The sequence below is a fragment of the Eulemur rufifrons genome, chromosome 30 (assembly GCF_041146395.1).
Source record: "Eulemur rufifrons isolate Redbay chromosome 30, OSU_ERuf_1, whole genome shotgun sequence".
In the NCBI taxonomy this organism is placed as follows: Eukaryota; Metazoa; Chordata; class Mammalia; order Primates; family Lemuridae; genus Eulemur; species Eulemur rufifrons.
The window spans coordinates 53454627-53472018 of NC_091012.1; the positions used below are offsets into that span (position 1 = coordinate 53454627).

The window sequence follows — 17392 nt, forward strand, 5'->3', positions numbered from 1 at the left end:
TCTGAGAGGGCAATGGTCCAAATAATCAATCACCTCCTAATTATCAATTCTAATAGACCCCCTTTCCTTTTTATCTTATTTGATGATCCTATACCTCATGACAACGTTGGAACTCTTTCCTCCTTTGACTTCCATGATATCCTTCTTTCCTATCTCTGACTGATCCCTCTTTTCTTCTTTACAGATTCCTCTTCCAAACCCTTCTATGTTGTTTTTCTCCAACGTTCTGCTCTTCACCATTTTTTCCCCTTCCTCTATGTACTCTCCAGGGGAAATCAAACCACTCCTCCCATGGCTTCAACTACCTCTTATATGCTAATGCTCTCCCTAGTTCACTATGCTCCAGCTGTACTGGCCTTTTCATTCCCAGCATATTCCAAACTCTTTGACTACTTGGGGCCTTTGCATACGCATGTCCTTCTGCCTAGAATGTTCTTCCTTGAGCTGACCCCTTTTCATAGTTCAGGTTGCACTTCAAAAGTGACAAACCTATCTAAATAAGGTATCTCCCACAAATCATTATAACCTATCTCAATACCCTGTTTGTTTCCTTCTTAGAACTTATCATAATTACCAATTATTTTATTTACTTATTTGTTTTGTGCCTCTCTGCCAAGAATAAAAGCTTCATGAGAGCAGAGAGTATGTTTCTTTTGTATCTCTACCATTGTATCTCCAGGATCTAGTACAGCACTCAAAACAAAGAACGTGATCAATAAATACAACATGGATGAATGGAGGGTGATTCCAAGTCTAGCTCTCCAATCCAGATCCCTCACCAGAGTAAAGATCGATATATCCAAATGTGTCATAGGCACCTTAAATTCAACAGGTCTACAAAACAAAATTCATTAACTTTTATCCCAAATGTAGTCTTTCTCCTACATTTCACATCAGCCCACCATTTCACACCCCACCATACTATCGGTGACGTGAGACCAAATCCTATAAATTCTATCTCTTTAACATGTCTTATCTGCTTCTAACTCTCCATATTCACCGACACCGCCTTACTTCAGACCCTTATTTCTTTTCTAGCCTGTTGCAACTAGTCTTTGTACTACCACCAACCCCTCTTTCACATCACTTTTATAGAGTTTTCTTCCCGCCACACCAATTCTTTCTTAATATAAATCTAATTATGTTACTTCCCTGCTTAAAACCCTCCCTTGGTTACCTGATGACTAAAAGATGAAGTCCAACTTTTAAGACGAGTACACATTGTCTGTTCCCCATTCACATCTTCAATCTCAACTCTTGCTGAATCCATACTAAATCCTAGCTCTGCTGCAGAGAAACTTTTGCCAACTTACAGCATTTTTCCTCTTTCTCCCGCCCATCCTCAATTCTCTCTACAGAGTTCTTTTGTCCTGATGGGATTTGTTTATGTGCATGTGCATGCGTGTGTGTGTGTGTGTGTGTGTGTATCTTTATGTGTGTGTGTTTCCCTCTACTGGACAGTAAGCTCTTAGGGACTGACTATATGTAGTCAGTATCTACCCCGTAATTGTTTGTTAAATGAGTTATTTCTGAATCTCTTTCCCTTTGTTTCTTGTAACATGCCTGTGTCAAACTCAGTTTTCCATAGATTTCTTTATTCATAAATTGTATTAAAGAATGGCAATAAAAGTCAAACTTAAAATTCATCTAATTTCTATATCAATTAAATGTAATTAGCTGCCATGAGAATAATGATGACCAAAAACAAAGTTTTCCATGTTTAGCTATCCTATTACACAAACAAATGAATTGAATTTCTTTGTCTTGTTGGAGTTACACACACCAGAGTAGAAGACCTGGACTGTGCTCTTCCATATCCTTAAGTCTATCTTGGTTTGTTATGCTTATTATTAAGTTTAAAAACTATCAAAAGAAGACTAAATAAGTCTTTGCTGTCTGTTTCAGTCATACTTCTTAAAAGCCAAGTTTAAGGTTATTGTTTAGATGAGGTAAAAGGCCTGCACATTTAGGGCCCTCAGACACAACTAGCACTGAAAGGAAGGATTTGTCCATTTGAACAGGTACCAAGTGCCTACCATTTGCAAGATATTATATTACACAATACCCTGAGGTTACAAAAGTTGGTCCCTGCTTTCAAAATGCTTATATATGAGTGCACTACTGGGTTATATACTTCCAGTATGATAATACCTTAAAAAAAGCAAAACATAGAAGAAAAACTGGCAAACTTGGTAATCTGAAAATTACACTCTTCAAAGGAACCTACTGAAAAAGGAAGGTATAATGGGCTAAAATAAAAAATAGGTTCTGATTTGAGGAGATTCTCTGTCATGCTATCTGTATGTGTTCTGTTGCCCTGTATTTCTATTTTCAAAGGCAGCACTTAATGGCTTCGTTAGGTTACCACAATGACCCCCTTTCCCCTCTTTTCTTTTTGCCACAAAGAGAGGCCACCAGCAGCTCTGAAGTTTCTGTCCTCACCTTACTGATGAAAGCTCTCAGGGAGGCAAATACGTGTTTCAATGACACTTCAGATTGTCCATTTTTAAGAAAAGCAAGATGAATATCAAACACTTTTTTCATTAATGGGTTGTGGCCATCATTATTTAAAAGTTGACTCTACAAAACATAAGCAAAAATACAGTTTGCAGAAATACTTACTTTATCCCCCAGCAAGAAGGAGAAAACTGATTTTACCAATACTTGTTTATGAAACCACTGTTTGAAAGATTCAGAAAAATAAAAGGTTCTTAAACATAATTTAAAAATATTTGTGGGCCGGGCGCGGTGGCTCACGCCTGTAATCCTAGCACTCTGGGAGGCCGAGGCAGGAGGATCGCTTGAGCTCAGGAGTTCGAGACCAGGCTGAGCAAGAGCAAGACCCCCGTCTCTACTAAAAATAGAAAGAAATTATATGGCCAGCTAAAAATATACATAGAAAAAATTAGCCAGGCATGGTGGCGCATGCCTGTAGTCCCAGCTACTTGGGAGGCTGACACAGGAGGATTGCTTGAGCCCAGGAGTTTGAGGTTGCTGTGAGCTAGGCTGACACCATGGCACTCTAGTCTGGGCAACAGAGTGAGACTGTCTTGGAAAAAAAAAAAAATTGTGCCATCTTTCAACTTGGAAATCTCAAAATACTATACAAACGACATCGAGAATACCTAATCCCAGCATTTTAAAGAGGTAGAAAAAAATTATTTCTCCAATGCAACACAGCAAAATACAAAACTGGTATGGGGAAAAGAGTATTTTCTATTAACCTATACTATATAGCTTCTCAATCAAAAATGAGTAAACTAGAGGCTGGGCATGGTGGCTCACGCCTGTAATCCTAGCAATCTGAGAGGCTGAGGCAAGAGGATCACTTCAGCCCCGGAATTTGAGTTTGCTGTGAGCTAAGCTGATGCCATGGCACTCTACTGGGCAACAGAGCAAGACTCTGTCTCAAAAAAAAATCAGTAAATTAAAAATGAACACAAGGCAACCAGCCTTTGTATTTCTCTGAGGGAGACTAAATACTGTAATGTAAGAATTGGAAAATACGAATTCTATTTTAAAAGCCTATTATCTAATTTACTTTTAAAAGTATGTTTAGTACAAGATTATGTTTAGCCACTTGTGACAAATTAAGCCTTCTATGAATAGAGATAATAACAGGTATCACAATTGAACAGACAATGTAAATTGTTTAAATATCCCTTGCAATGAAACACAAAAGAAACAACAAATTGTAGACAAATATCTATTAGTTTGTGAACCTTGTTTTAAAAATAGCATTGGTTAACCTCTCCAGCTCCACCCTCCTATCCTATCTTACCACAAGAAACGAATCTACAGGTTACAATTTGTCCAAAAACAACAATAAATCCCTCCCCCCAAAAAACAACAAAACAGTAAAGCAAAGTTATGACAGATCTAATGGTAACATCAACAGGCAGAATCCCAGAATGGTGTTTGATTTTTTTCTGGCACTTTCCTTAGTCTACTTCCAAGCATGGTATAGTGGCTAGAATCACAGATTCTCATGATAACTGGCCTAGATCTGAATACTGATTCTGTTACTGCCCGGTTACGTGACATTAACCGCCCATGAACCTCAGCTATCATGAGAATTAAAAGTGAGTTCTTATTTGTATTTTTAAGTTTACTGACATATAATTTACATACCATAAAATTCACTGCTTTCAAGTGTACAATTCAATTACTTTTAGTAAACCTGTTGACAGAGGTGGGTGACCATCACGATCCAATTTTAGAACATTTCATTACCTTTATTTTTTAATTTTTTTTGTACTTTAAACATGCAGTTTATTATATGTCAATTACATCTCAATGAGGTTATTACAAACAAGAAAAAAGCTCTTAAAACTTATCCTGGGCTGACGGGAGGGCAATTTGGGGGAGTTGTTGCTTAAAGGATCCCTCCCCTTTCCCACACTCAGCCTCACAATGAAAGGTGAGTTAATATTTGCATAGCATTTAAGATAATACCTGACACCCACCAAGAGATATATAAATGTTAAATAAACAAGAAGTATTGGAATAGGAGGAAGGAATACAACGCAAGTCACAAGACAAATGCCTTTCTTATTTATTGGCACAACAAAAAAATGGACTTCTGTTGCATTTTAATCAGACTAAACCTAATACTTCATAAAGAGATTCTGTAGCCCATTTCTTATTATAATCTAATTCAATTTTCCTTTATAAGCCTCTTTGAAAATCACAGGCCAGATTTCCATAGTAACTCTGGAGGGCTGAAGCAATTAACTGAATTACTTAGAGAAGGAGGGAAAAGGGGAGAAACATTATCTGTATAACTCAATTGACAGCAAGCAAGATTTTTCACCTTTGGTTTCTACCACTAATGCTACCCTAACATTACAGTTACATAGATTTACTTTTCAAAGCACTCACATCCATTATCCTAATTTACCCCTTCAACAGCCCTGCAAGATACCTGTTTTTACCTTCTTTTAAAACTCATAGCAATGATGACTTGCACTGCGAGGCAAACGTCTGGGAAAAAACAATAAGTGCCAGCCTGCCTGGACATCATCTACCCTGACAGGACACCTAGTCACAACAGATATCTAAACAGATATTATTAAATACATACACTATTAAGTTAAAGTTCAACAGCAAACTGTTACAATCATACTTTGGGCTAAAAATTACTAGCTATTTTATTAAAAGTAAGAAAGAAAACTGTTTTTAAACATGAAAATAAAATAACAGAATTTAAGAGGTGGAAGAGAGCTTAAGAGCAAGTTAATCCAACCTTTCACTTTATGAGTGACAAAAGAGACTTCCCAAGGTCACATGATAGCCAAACTCGGTCTGCCATCCACGTTTCATGACTGTTCATGCCAGCCTTTTTCACTACACTATCCTGCATCTGACTAGTTAATTTTCATATAACATTTTTGTTTGCATTGATATCAACTGAATTCTAACTCTTCATTTTTACCTTGAAGCACTGGGTGAAAAATGATATAGTATCTAGTACTGTTAGGGAAACTTCGGTAGCAGTATTGCCTTCAAGAAGTGCCTGGTGGAAAATGTCTGCTTCAGTTGTTGCAGAACCTAGGATAAAAAACTAAATTAAACTGTGCCCAACACAGAGATGCACATTAAGAGTGTTAAATGAATTTCTCTCCAAAGACTCAGAGAGACAAGCAAGAAGAAAGGAGGCTTGCAACATCACCAGACCTAATGAGTTTCACTGTATTTATTCCTTAATCAAATATGGTCTAGGTTCATCGATTCCAATAATTTTCACTTGGGCTCGGTATCAACAGCTCTGCAGCACATAATTAGGTGCCCACTTCTCTGGAGACAAGATTTCAGTGATGAACTATGGTGATGTAACTAGGAAATAATGTGGGAAGCATTCTAGGTCATGCCACTAATTATGTGGGTAAAAATAAGAAACCCATAGAAATTCAGCTACATACAGACAGTGGTGCCCTAAGGTCAGACATTTTCAATTATGCCAATGATGTGAGACTTGTTTCTAAATCAGAAGGAAAACAGAGTATCTGGGCCAACTGAAAGAATTAGGCTCTTTTTACTTTTACAAGAAGCTGAAGGCTTTAAAATTTGTATATTTAAAGGTCTTGGGTCTATTAGCTCAGGGTCTATCTGCTCAAGATATTATTTTTTATTATTAGGCATTACCACAAAGCCAATTTTGCTAGCTTCCTTTTCGGCAACCTCCAGAGGACTGTGTGGAAACCAAATTTTCTTACCCTTTGAGTTTTTATTAATATTTGCTTTTCATGGGATAGCTTTTGTTTATATAACCCTCTAGCTTCCCCAGCTGGGCAAGATTTCTCTCTTTGTCCTATTTGCCTTGTCAATACTTCAACCTGTCTGAAATAAACCTTTGTCAAAATGGTATTTAGAATTCATTGATTTATATAGTCAACTCAGCATGTGGGATTCCCTAATCATTAAATGACCAAGAGTAACTCTAAACAGATATTATTAAATACATACACTATTAAGTTAAAGTTCAACAATAGGAATGAAGGATATCCAATATAAAAATAAGATGAGAATAGAAATTCCACAGGAATTTAATTTCTTTAATATTAAGGAAAAACATCATTACCTAAAATTGTTGAAAGATCCATGCACATTTTATCATTTTATAGACATATATGATAAAATTGATTATATAAAAACACATAGAGATATACATATTTATCTATGTATGGGAAATCATTTCCTATCATATTGGTGAATTAAACCAGGACTTTGTTTTAACATATTTATAGGGTACATGTGATATTTTTTTCATGCATAGAATGCATAATAATCAAGTTAGGATATTTAGGGTATCCATCACTTTGAGTGATTTAAACCAGTATTTCTTTAAGGATAATAGCAGTACATGGTTGATTCAAATGGGCACCCCACACACATTTTCACTCACTGTGATTTAGTGTAAATGAACTTTCCAGGCTACTAAGATGTTGAAGCCGGGCCTGCATTATTCCCGTTCTGTTTCGAAGAGCTGGCATGGTTTGTGATTTCCGGTCTATTCCAAAGTGTTTTGACAACCAGGCATCATGAACCCTAAAATAAATTTTAACATTAGGAACTGTAGTGCTCTAATACTTTATCTCAATGTTAAATTCTTTTTAACTAAAAAATAATTAGGTTTCCACATAAACATGGTACTATACTCAATATTCTATGAACTATTACTTGGATTAAATAAGGTGTCACTGGGAAATTGTATGAAGTTTTAATGAATCTTTAAAATAGTTTCTAGCATAAGAATGTAATTAAGTAATTTACGAAGCGCTTTCCACTTCTCTCCTCCTCAAAAACATTGGAGGTTAAGTGATCAACACTCGCATAAGATTCAGTCTTTTCGCAGGAGGTGAGAAAGGGCAAGAGTAAGAAAAGACAGTGAGAGGGACACTCAGGGTTGAAATGAGGGGGAAAATCCTGGCCTCAGATGTTCAAGAATGAGTGACAATGTAATCTGTTCCTGAACTTGAGGTAAATTTGGAACCGAAATCTTTACTTTGTAAAAATGCCTATTGCTAGGATTTGAGAATTTTTCTTTGTTTTCCTTTAATGTCAAGGTTCCATTTAAAAAATTACAACTGGGTCATACGTGAAGTAAAGAAGTAGTTTGTCTATCCTCAAATAAACATAGTGGGATAGTTGACAATCCTAGAGGCTGAGACTCTGAGTAACAATGACCAAACCAGCTACAAGTCATAGGGACAGATGGTAGAAACTGGAAGTCTCATCACTTGAACTACCTATTATTAGGCTGTTCCAGAGACTCAGCAATAAACACCATCCAAACAGCCTCTTTAGTTTTTGGAAGGGCCATGGAATTCAACTTTAAAAAAAAACTATAATATATTTTATTGAAGCAAGTAACCTTCTTTGCCTTAGGATCCCTTAAATACGTCCTTAAGTATTTATTTCACTAGGACTTAAACAGCAAAAAGAGGAAATAGATAATATATAATGTATGTCTCAATCACTGTTAGGGATTCCATTTACCTAAGTAATTGAGGTGAGTATCAAGAGAGTGTAAACAATACAGATCTCATAGGTGTTCTCACTTTCATTTCCTGCCTTTCCCTGGATATAGTCCCTTCTCAAATCCTTAAAGCATCTTAAAAGGTAAGCATCTGTCCTAAGTTTAGGGAGATCTCACAAGGTAGAAATTCTGCATATCACTCTAACCATTACCCCTTGGAAAACTTACAAATGTATCAGTTTACATTGGTTTAAACTTTGAGTGGGGACATGTTAACTAAATCATATGTGTCTTAACGTTATCTGAAAATTAATAATCTGGGTTTTACATGGCATGACTAAGATTGCCCTCTGTTGGAAGACAAGGAAAAAATGGAAACGGCAGTGCTATAAGGAATTACCTTGCTATGTTTCTTTTCCCCATATATCTAAAGTGAAACAAACATACTCTAGAAAGAAAAACAATGCCATGTTAGTAATGTATTAACATCCTCTACAATTTAACAAGTAATGTTTGAAAAATCATGAGTTACAAAGAATATCCTATTTAAATCATATTACAGTAATATGTGTTTTGGTATACAGAAATAAATACACATATAACTATGGGCTTGCCACATTATATTAAAATATCTTTCTATTTGCTACAATTACATCAGTACCCAAACCCTCATGTCTTCATATACAATTCTAATGACAGGTTTAAAAAAAAAACTTGTCAATGAAAAATCATTCTCTGTGCTCTGTAATAAATGTCATAGAAAGATCTCTAGCACAGTCATTAATACCTAAAAAAGGTTTTCAAGCAGTAAAAATTGTGGCAATTGCTACATTTTTTATGATGGCATTAAAATACTTTCTATTACTGAAAATTTCAAGCTCCCATGTACTCATCACCCCCTAGCTTCAACAATTATCAAATTCATGGCCATTATTGTTTAACTTCTTCCTGGAACAGGTTTCCTGATCTCTTTCCACCCTTTCTATCTCCTATCTTTTTTGAAGCAAATCCCCAACATCAGATATTTTCATTAGTAAATATTTCAGTATAATTACAGTAGTTTTAAAATCTGAACTGTTTAGTCTGCTGACATTTTCTGAAAAATTTGAAAGACTTTAATCAAATGGTTATGCATTATCTTCTCTGCGTTTTGGTAGACATGCAATACAAATCATCTATGTGTACTATTATGTAAAAATTTCTTGCATTTTATTCTATGCCTGGTTTTTCTTTTAGTTTTCAATAATAATGCAAAAATAGCTCAACATACAATATAGGACAACTTTTCATCTCCAGACTAGGTTTTTCCCCAAGTGTCTTGTACTATATATTGTATGTGTGTGTATATATGCATACATAACATTACACACATTTCTGAAGGCGGCAGAATTACTCAGCTGTACATGAGAGCATAAATTCTAAATTCCAATCATTTAAGCTGCTCCATTAATTCAGCATCTGTTCCAAATGAATGATGTAGGGCAGCTGATACCACTTCTACTTTTCCAGACCACAGAAAGAACCCTGCTAGGCTGTAAAGATGGTCAGCCCTCTCTATCTTATCAAAATATTTTAACATTTTCTACATTATTAGCAAACAAGCTGTTGAAAAAAGAAATAAAAGGTAGTAGTTAAGCTCCTCCCAAAATAAAGGGAAAGTTTATGAAAATAAGTTAATATAACTTACTCTAGAAGTATAAGAATGTTTATGAGCTCCTGAGGAGATACTTTATTCCAGTAAGTTAAGAGAGTATCTGAAAATGGAATAAATCAAGTGTTATATCTTGAAATATTAGAGAAAATAGCACAATAAACCCCCTAGTGTCAATAACCTAGCTCCAACAACCATCAACTCACCACCAATCTTGTTTCATCTATATCCTCCTCTCCCCTCCCACTGCCCAATACACAGTGTATTCTTTTGAATTAATTCATTTAATCTGTAATTATTTCAGCTTTAACAATTATTTTTATTTACTTTGTAAATGTTTTTTATATGGCTTATCCCAATCTTCATATCATCCTAGAAGACAGAGGAAGAAAAATTGTTGTATTTTTACTTTAGACCTGGGGTTTTTAACAAACTCCCTAAAATTTTATGCAAGATGGTGTGTTTATGTGCATTTTCTGAGGTCAAGAGCCTTTGCCTGCTACTCGAAGGGCTTTGTGAACTAAAACGTTTCAGAACATTAAACTTCAGAGGATGAGCCAGATAATTTTTCTTTATTTCCCTCTTTGTCTTTGGATTGTAAACTCTGATGTCCTATCTACCTATGGGACTATTATAGACACAAAAAATCCTTTAAATCTATCACATATACTTCTCTTTTTTTACCCATTTCTTTCTTTACTTCCTTGACATATCCACTTACTGAGATTTTTTTTTAAAAAAGAAAATTATTAAAATTTTGCCACCACTTAACTTTCCATTCCTTTTTTATCCTACTCGCATACAGCTAATGGTGTCAGTGGACTCTCTTCTAAATGTAAAAATGCTGTACATATCACAATAGTAGGCAAATGACTGAATTTCCAACTGAGCTAGAGCCTCTCAAACACACGGATGGAAGCCCAGACAATGCTGGCTTTTTTTTTTTTTTTTGAGACAAAGTCTCACTCTGTTGCCCCGGCTAGAGTGCCGTGGCATCAGCCTCGCTCACAGCAACCTCAAATTCCTGGGCTCAAGTGATCCTCCTGCCTCAGCCTCCCCAGTAGCTGGGACTACAGGCATGCGCCACCATGCCCAGCCAATTTTTTCTATTTTTAGTAGAGACGGGTCTCGCTCTTGCTCAGGCTGGTCTAGAACTACTGAACTCAAACAATCCGCCCACCTCGGCCTCCCAGAGTGCTAGGATTACAAGCGTGAGCCACCGCGCCCGGCCTTTTTTTTTTTTTTGAGACAGAGTCACTCTGTTGCCCAGGCTAGAGTGAGTGCCGTGGCGTCAGCCTAGCTCACAGCAACCTCAAACTCCTGGGCTCAAGCGATCCTACTGCCTCCACCTCCCGAGTAGCTGGGACGACAGGCATGCGCCACCATGCCCGGCTAATTTTTTCTATATATATATTTTAGTTGGCCAGATAATTTCTTTTATTTTTAGTAGAGACGGGGTCTCGCTCTTGCTCAGGCTGGTCTCGAACTCCTGACCTCGAGTGATCCACCCGCCTCGGCCTCCCAGAGTGCTAGGATTACAGGCGTGAGCCACCGCGCCCGGCCAATGTTGGCTTTATGGAAGGCTGAATGAGGCGTGTGAGGGGAGTGTGAGGGGTTTGACATAGCCACTTCCAATTGTTTTATAAGATCATAAATATTGATAGGCTCCGATGATTAGAAAATACTGATCATCAAGAATAAAACCGTTAAAATAGAGTTGAATTTTATATGTTTTAAAAATTAAGCTAGGGGTAACTTCCGGTCCCCCCCCCACCCCCCGCCCCGACGCGCGCACGGGCGCCTTCAGGGACCTTCCTGTTCAGAGAAGCGCGGGCTTTCCCAAAAGTCACTGGGTTTCCGGTCTCTGGTGTGAGGAGAGCTTGCCGCCCAGACGCCAGGAGGCACACACCTCCTCTCAGGTGCGAGGGCTCTTCCCACCAAAAAGCTGGTACTTCCTTTCCATCAAAAAACTGAGACTCTCAGTCTATCTCTGAACATCTCTTTCCCCCCTGCTCCGTTGGACAGCTTCGCAAAAGGTCTGTAAAAGGGGTTGAGGGGATCGCGTTGTCCGCGGCGGCCTAACTCTAGTCAGCGGCAAGTCCGCCATTTTCTTGGTGGTGCTACAGAGTTACGGGACTGTCTCAACTGTTTCCAAATCAGTGAGACATGATGCAGGCAGGGAACACGGGTCGCGGAGGCAAGAGAGGTAGTAAGAAATCTTCAGAAAACGATAATTCGCAGTTGAGTGTATGTGATTCAGAGTCTGATGATTTTAAAAAGGCATGGTTAACCCTAAAAGAGCTCCATGATAAAGAGATGCACCGTTTACAGGCAAAATTAACAAGTCTGAGGAAAGAGCGATTGGCAGACGGGAGGTGGACGGGCTCGACAGCCAAAATTAAAGAGTTGACTGAACAGCAGAAAATCCTTAACAGCACCATTCGTAACTTGCGAGACCAGTTAAGCGCAAAAACATGTAACCGCTGTTCAGTAAATGAAGCATACAAGAATACACTACAAAAAGAATTTTATGATATCCAACAACAAAATCTCAAGTTTATTGCTGATCTCACTGCAGAAAGGAATAAATTAAGAGAAGAAAATAAAAACCTTTCTGCAAGAATAAAATCGGGTAAACAACAGTTTCGTGTTACTTTTTCTGATAGTGACGATGACTTCATTTTTTATAATCCAAGGGATATGCCTATGTCAGTTCATTCGGTCAGGGACCCTTCACAAGGAAATCAGGTGTATACGCCTAGCAAATCGATAAAGCCATCACATACTAAACGGATGAAATCGGGAAATGAAAAGCAACTGCAACAAAGTCCAGGGTTTCCACGTATATTTCAGAGTCAAGACCTCTTTGAAGTGCCAGAGACTTCTTTTGAGAAATGCTCTTCTAATGACAATAAGCCTACTACAGGAGGCAGTGAGAACCAGAAGTCATTTGCAGGTTTTTCTTTAATATCTACACTTGCTCCTCAAAAGGAGTATGGACTTCAAGGTGTCTCAACCCCTCCTGAAGACAAGCTTGGCCAGCCAAAAAGGAAATATGAAACAAAGACCTCCACAGAAAAGCGTGGAACTCCGATGGACTTCTCTTGGAGCCTTTCCAGTATTTCTACGAGAGACAACCCACCTACTCAGGTAGCATCTGAAACTCCAGAGGAAAATATGTCTGACTATAGTGAAGAACTATTTTCCCCTCTCACACAGAAAAAGGGAAGATCCCTTTCGACTGTATTTCCTTTTGACTATACTTCAAGATCTAGTGGGAGAAAAAGATCAACAGTTGGTACTACTCGTCATAACATTGCGTTTGCAGTGAAAGATGACATTAGCCAGATGCCTTACAGTGAACAATCTGCTTTGAAGAATATTAATGAATCTGCAAGTTCAAGTAAACCTCAAGGTGATACTGACAGTGTCTCTTTAGGGTCTGTGCTAAAGAGAAAAGCGAAGGTACAGTCAGAAAGAGAGAGGAAGTAGCTTCCCCTCATCTCTTTTAAGGAAAAAAGATGTTTTTTGTTTTCAAGAGGACAATCTTCCTGTCATTTCAGACTGTATAACTGTTAACTACTGACTCTGATCCCCTTTCTCAAGCTATAATAAACAAGGCAGTAAGGCCAGAAAAATTTTTGGCAAATGACTCTAAGACTTTGAAACAGTAAGTTATTGTTAGTTAATAAAATATAGCTATAAATAGAGACGGAAATTCATTCTTCAGAATCGACTTAAAAATGTAGATAGAGGTAGATCATCTTTTTGTTGACATTCAAGTTGCTTGTTTATAACCCAATAAAGAAGACAGCCAAGAGAGGAACTGAAGGGTATGGACTTAAAATAGTTCAACATTTAAATGCATACAGAGTAACTAAAATAGACTATTTACCAGACAAGGCAAACTAAATAGAATGTGTCCATTGAGAAGAATCCAGAGGCAGATACTTTGCAGAATAAAATGAATATGACTTGACACATGCAGAAGATAAAGAAGAGATGTGACACAGACTGTATACTAGTTATTAAAAATGTGCTTTTTAAAATGAAAAAGGAAAGCACAGAAGAAACAAAAACGTAATTAACAAAGACCAAATACTTGGCAGAGAGTACAGTACTCAGTGACAGCCACAGAGCAGGCAAGGTCAATATTTACAAGAGGAGGAACTTTCAAGTTCCCGAGAAATAAGAGTCATGGTTTTACCCATGACATTTAAAAAGAAAAAAAAAAAAGCAGCCAGTGACTTGTCACTGGTTAGCACAGTGTGTGGTGGGTGTGTATGTGTGTGTGGCTGTGTGGTGTGTGTGTATACATATGTATACTAGAGTGGAGAAGTGCATTTCTCCTAAGCATTGCATCTCTTCCCCTCTCCCTCCCTTCTCTCCCCCATTTTACTTTCTTTGGGCTGGGGTGCTACTCATCCACTTTTTTTTTTCTTTTTCTTTTTCTTTTCTTTTTTTTTTTTTTTTTGAGACAGAGTCTTGCTTTGTTGCCTGGGCTAGCGTGAGTGCCGTGGCATCAGCCTAGCTGACGGCAACCTCAAACTCCTGGGCTTAAGCGATCCTACTGCCTCAGCCTTCCGAGTAGCTACGCTACTACAGGCATGCGCCACCATGCCCGGCTAATTTTTTTTCTATATATCTTTTAGTTGCCCAGATAATTTCTTTCTGTTTTTAGTAGAGACGGGGTCTCGCTCTTGCTCAGGCTGGTCTCGAACTCCTGACCTTGAGCGATCCACCCGCCTCAGCCTCCCAGAGTGCTAGGATCACAGGCGTGAGCCACCGCGCCCGGCCTCATCCACTTTTATTTTCACTTTTTTTCCTATGTATCTCTTGGGCCTCTTTTTTAAAAAAACAAATTTATTGAGTAAATTCATGTACCACAAAATTACCCACTTAAGTAGCGCACAATAGAATAGTTTTTAGTATCTTCACAGATTTGTGAAGCTATCACAACAGTTCTAGAACATTCATAATGTCTGAAGAAGAAACCTCATGAACATTAGCAGTCAATTTCCATATTCTCCCACTTTTAACCTTGTGGGAAGACAAAACAGTGAGTTGTAGCTGTAGGTGTTAACTCCTGGTGTTGAAAATTATCTCCTTTTCTTTCTTTCCCAAAACACAGAGGCCCATCACATAGCCTCAATATAATCTTTGACTTTTACTTTAAATTGTACATTCCTTTTTCTTCTGAGTGTTGATTAATTAACAAAAAAAAATTGTACATTCCTAGAACTTAAAAAGATTTTAGTAATTTTAAAATTGTATTAATGTATTTTAGAATTCATTATTCTTATCTAGCTGGTTTGTTTTAATGTTTCTCTAGCTAGTTACCTATTAATTTATTTTGTCTTTATATCCTGCATGATTTACAAAAAAGATTTAAAGCATGTAATATTTACTAAAAGTTAAAAATAGAAAAAATGTAAGAAATAACAATGATTATTATGATCAGAACCCAGGTACTTTTTGTTTTGTTTGTTTGTTTTTTTGTTTTGTTTTGTTTATTGAGACATAGTCTCAACTCTGTTGCCTGGGTGAGTGCCATGGCATCTGACTAGCTCACAGCAACCTCAAACTCCTGGGCTCAAGCGATCCTCCTGCCTCAGCCTCCCGAGTAGCTGGGACTACAGGCATGCATCACCACGCCTGGCTAATGTTTTCTATTTTTAGTAGAGATGGGGTCTCACTCTTGCTCAGGCAGGTCTCAAACTTCTGAGCTCAAGCGATCCTCCCACCTCAGCCTCCCGGAGTGCTAGCATTGCAGGCGTGAGCCACCGCACCAGCCAAAGCAGGTAATATTTATTAAAAGTAAAAAATAGAAAATAACTAAAAAATAACAATGATTATAATGATCAGAACCCAGGTGCTTTTGTATTCTTCATTCTTGCATATATTTTTTGAGCAAAAATATTGAGAAAAGGAAGAAAGGGGAGGGAATTATGAAAGCAAATGTGGTATCTGGGGATAACATAACCTGATTTTACTTCCAGGAGACATGCAGTGTATGAAAATCCTTCGGGTTTTTTTTTTTTTTTTTTTTTTGAGGCAGAGTCCCGCTCTGTCACCCTAGCTAGAGTGCAATGGCCTCAGCCTAGCTCACAGCAACCTCAAACTCCTGGGCTTAAGTGATCCTCCTGCCTCAGCCTCCTGAGTAGCTGGGACTACAGGCATGCGCCACCATGCCCGGCTAATTTTTTCTATATATTTTTAGTTGCTCATATAATTTCTTTCTATTTTTAGTAGAGACGGGGTCTCACTCTTGCTCAGGCTGGTCTCGAACTCCTGAGCTCCAGCAATCCACCCGCCTCGGCCTCCCAGAGTGCTAGCATTGCAGGCGTGAGCCACCGCACCTGGCCAAAGCAGGTAATATTTACTAAAAGTAAAAAGTAGAAAATAACTAAAAAAAAATAATGATTATAATGATCAGAAACCAGGTGCTTTTATATTCTTCATTCTTGCATATATTTTTTGAGCAAATATATTGAGAAAAGGAAGAAAAGGGAGGGAATTATGTAAGCAAATGTGGTATTTGGGGATAACATAACCTGATTTTACTTTCAGGAGACATGCAGTGTATGAAAATCCTTCGGTTTTATTCCATCATGTAGTGCAAAGAGGAACTGGTAACACTAGTAAATGATACAGTTCTACACCGAGGAGAAGAATGGAGCCTGACAAAGAACCTGACACCAGACAACACCATACAGTGACACTGCAAAGATAACCATGGCACTCCCTACCCTCAGAGAACTCTTCCTTTTTGTTTCTGATTTTCAAATCCTGGGTCAAATAAAAACTAAAGTATTAAATATGAATTTTGGTTATTATATTTCCTTCTAGTTACACTGGTCACTTAATCAGTTACATGCTCTGCATGAAAAAATGTTAGCACTTCTAAAGTTAATTTGTAAAATTATTTTAAAATTATTTCAGAGAATCAAACCTGTATGACTAAGATGAATTTGTTTTAAGATTCATTTTAAGGAACATTTTAAGGTCAAAGTCTTCAAAGGTCTCTTTCTAATGGGCATGTGCTCTACATACAGATGATAGTCAAAGACTGTTGCATGAACCTGTGAACCTGTGAGGGTGGAGTCTAGTAGAATCCATGTTTAACATGCTTGCTAACTCACCTTCAGAAATCATTTTTACTATATACAAGTAGCACATTAAGAGGCTTCTGATTTCATACTGATCCAGCCGGTTATACTGGGATACACTACTCCTTGTAGAACTCTGTCGGGTCTATAATATAAAGATGGGACAATTGTGAAACAATATCAGTACCATAATTTTCTATAGCCTGAAACTCAATGACTATTTTTACCATTAGTTCTGTTTGGGAAAATCTTACACATAAATCTAAATTTTGTATCACACCTGGAAGGTAAACAGGCTGAATCTTTCTTGCTACTGTGTCTAGTAATGTCACTGGAAATTATCTTGGGGTTTTGATAAAGCCATAGCCATGAATATGGTGTATGTTTCATTCCCATATGCCCTGTGTTTTAGTAGTAAAATTCTAAAATAACCATGTGGCTATTCCAGGAAAAATAGCTCTTACATGGAGGGGAAATGTAAGGTATGTGAAAGCATAAGGAACACTTTAAACTCTTTAATTGGAATCTCTCCGTAGGGTTTATAAAAATCCGGCCTCCAAATCATAGCTCAGAAAAATCTATCTAAAAATGAGCTAATAATATTAAGATAATTATACTAAGGAGGACCCAGTAATACATCAAAATTAGAGCCTC

General features: G+C 37.5%; 1 protein-coding gene across 1 annotated transcript in view; it reads right to left on the reverse strand.

The window, feature by feature from the left end:
• DOCK11 (dedicator of cytokinesis 11) overlaps window positions 1-17392 on the reverse strand; it is a 172496-nt gene that overhangs the window by 36917 nt on the left and 118187 nt on the right. Inside the window, exons 35-40 of the mRNA XM_069462875.1 lie at window positions 16772-16883; window positions 9666-9732; window positions 8379-8426; window positions 6905-7047; window positions 5435-5550; window positions 2443-2580 (exon numbers count right to left, since the gene is read on the reverse strand). Coding sequence (XP_069318976.1) covers window positions 2443-2580; window positions 5435-5550; window positions 6905-7047; window positions 8379-8426; window positions 9666-9732; window positions 16772-16883 — 624 coding nt within the window. The remainder of the gene's footprint in view (window positions 1-2442; window positions 2581-5434; window positions 5551-6904; window positions 7048-8378; window positions 8427-9665; window positions 9733-16771; window positions 16884-17392) is intronic.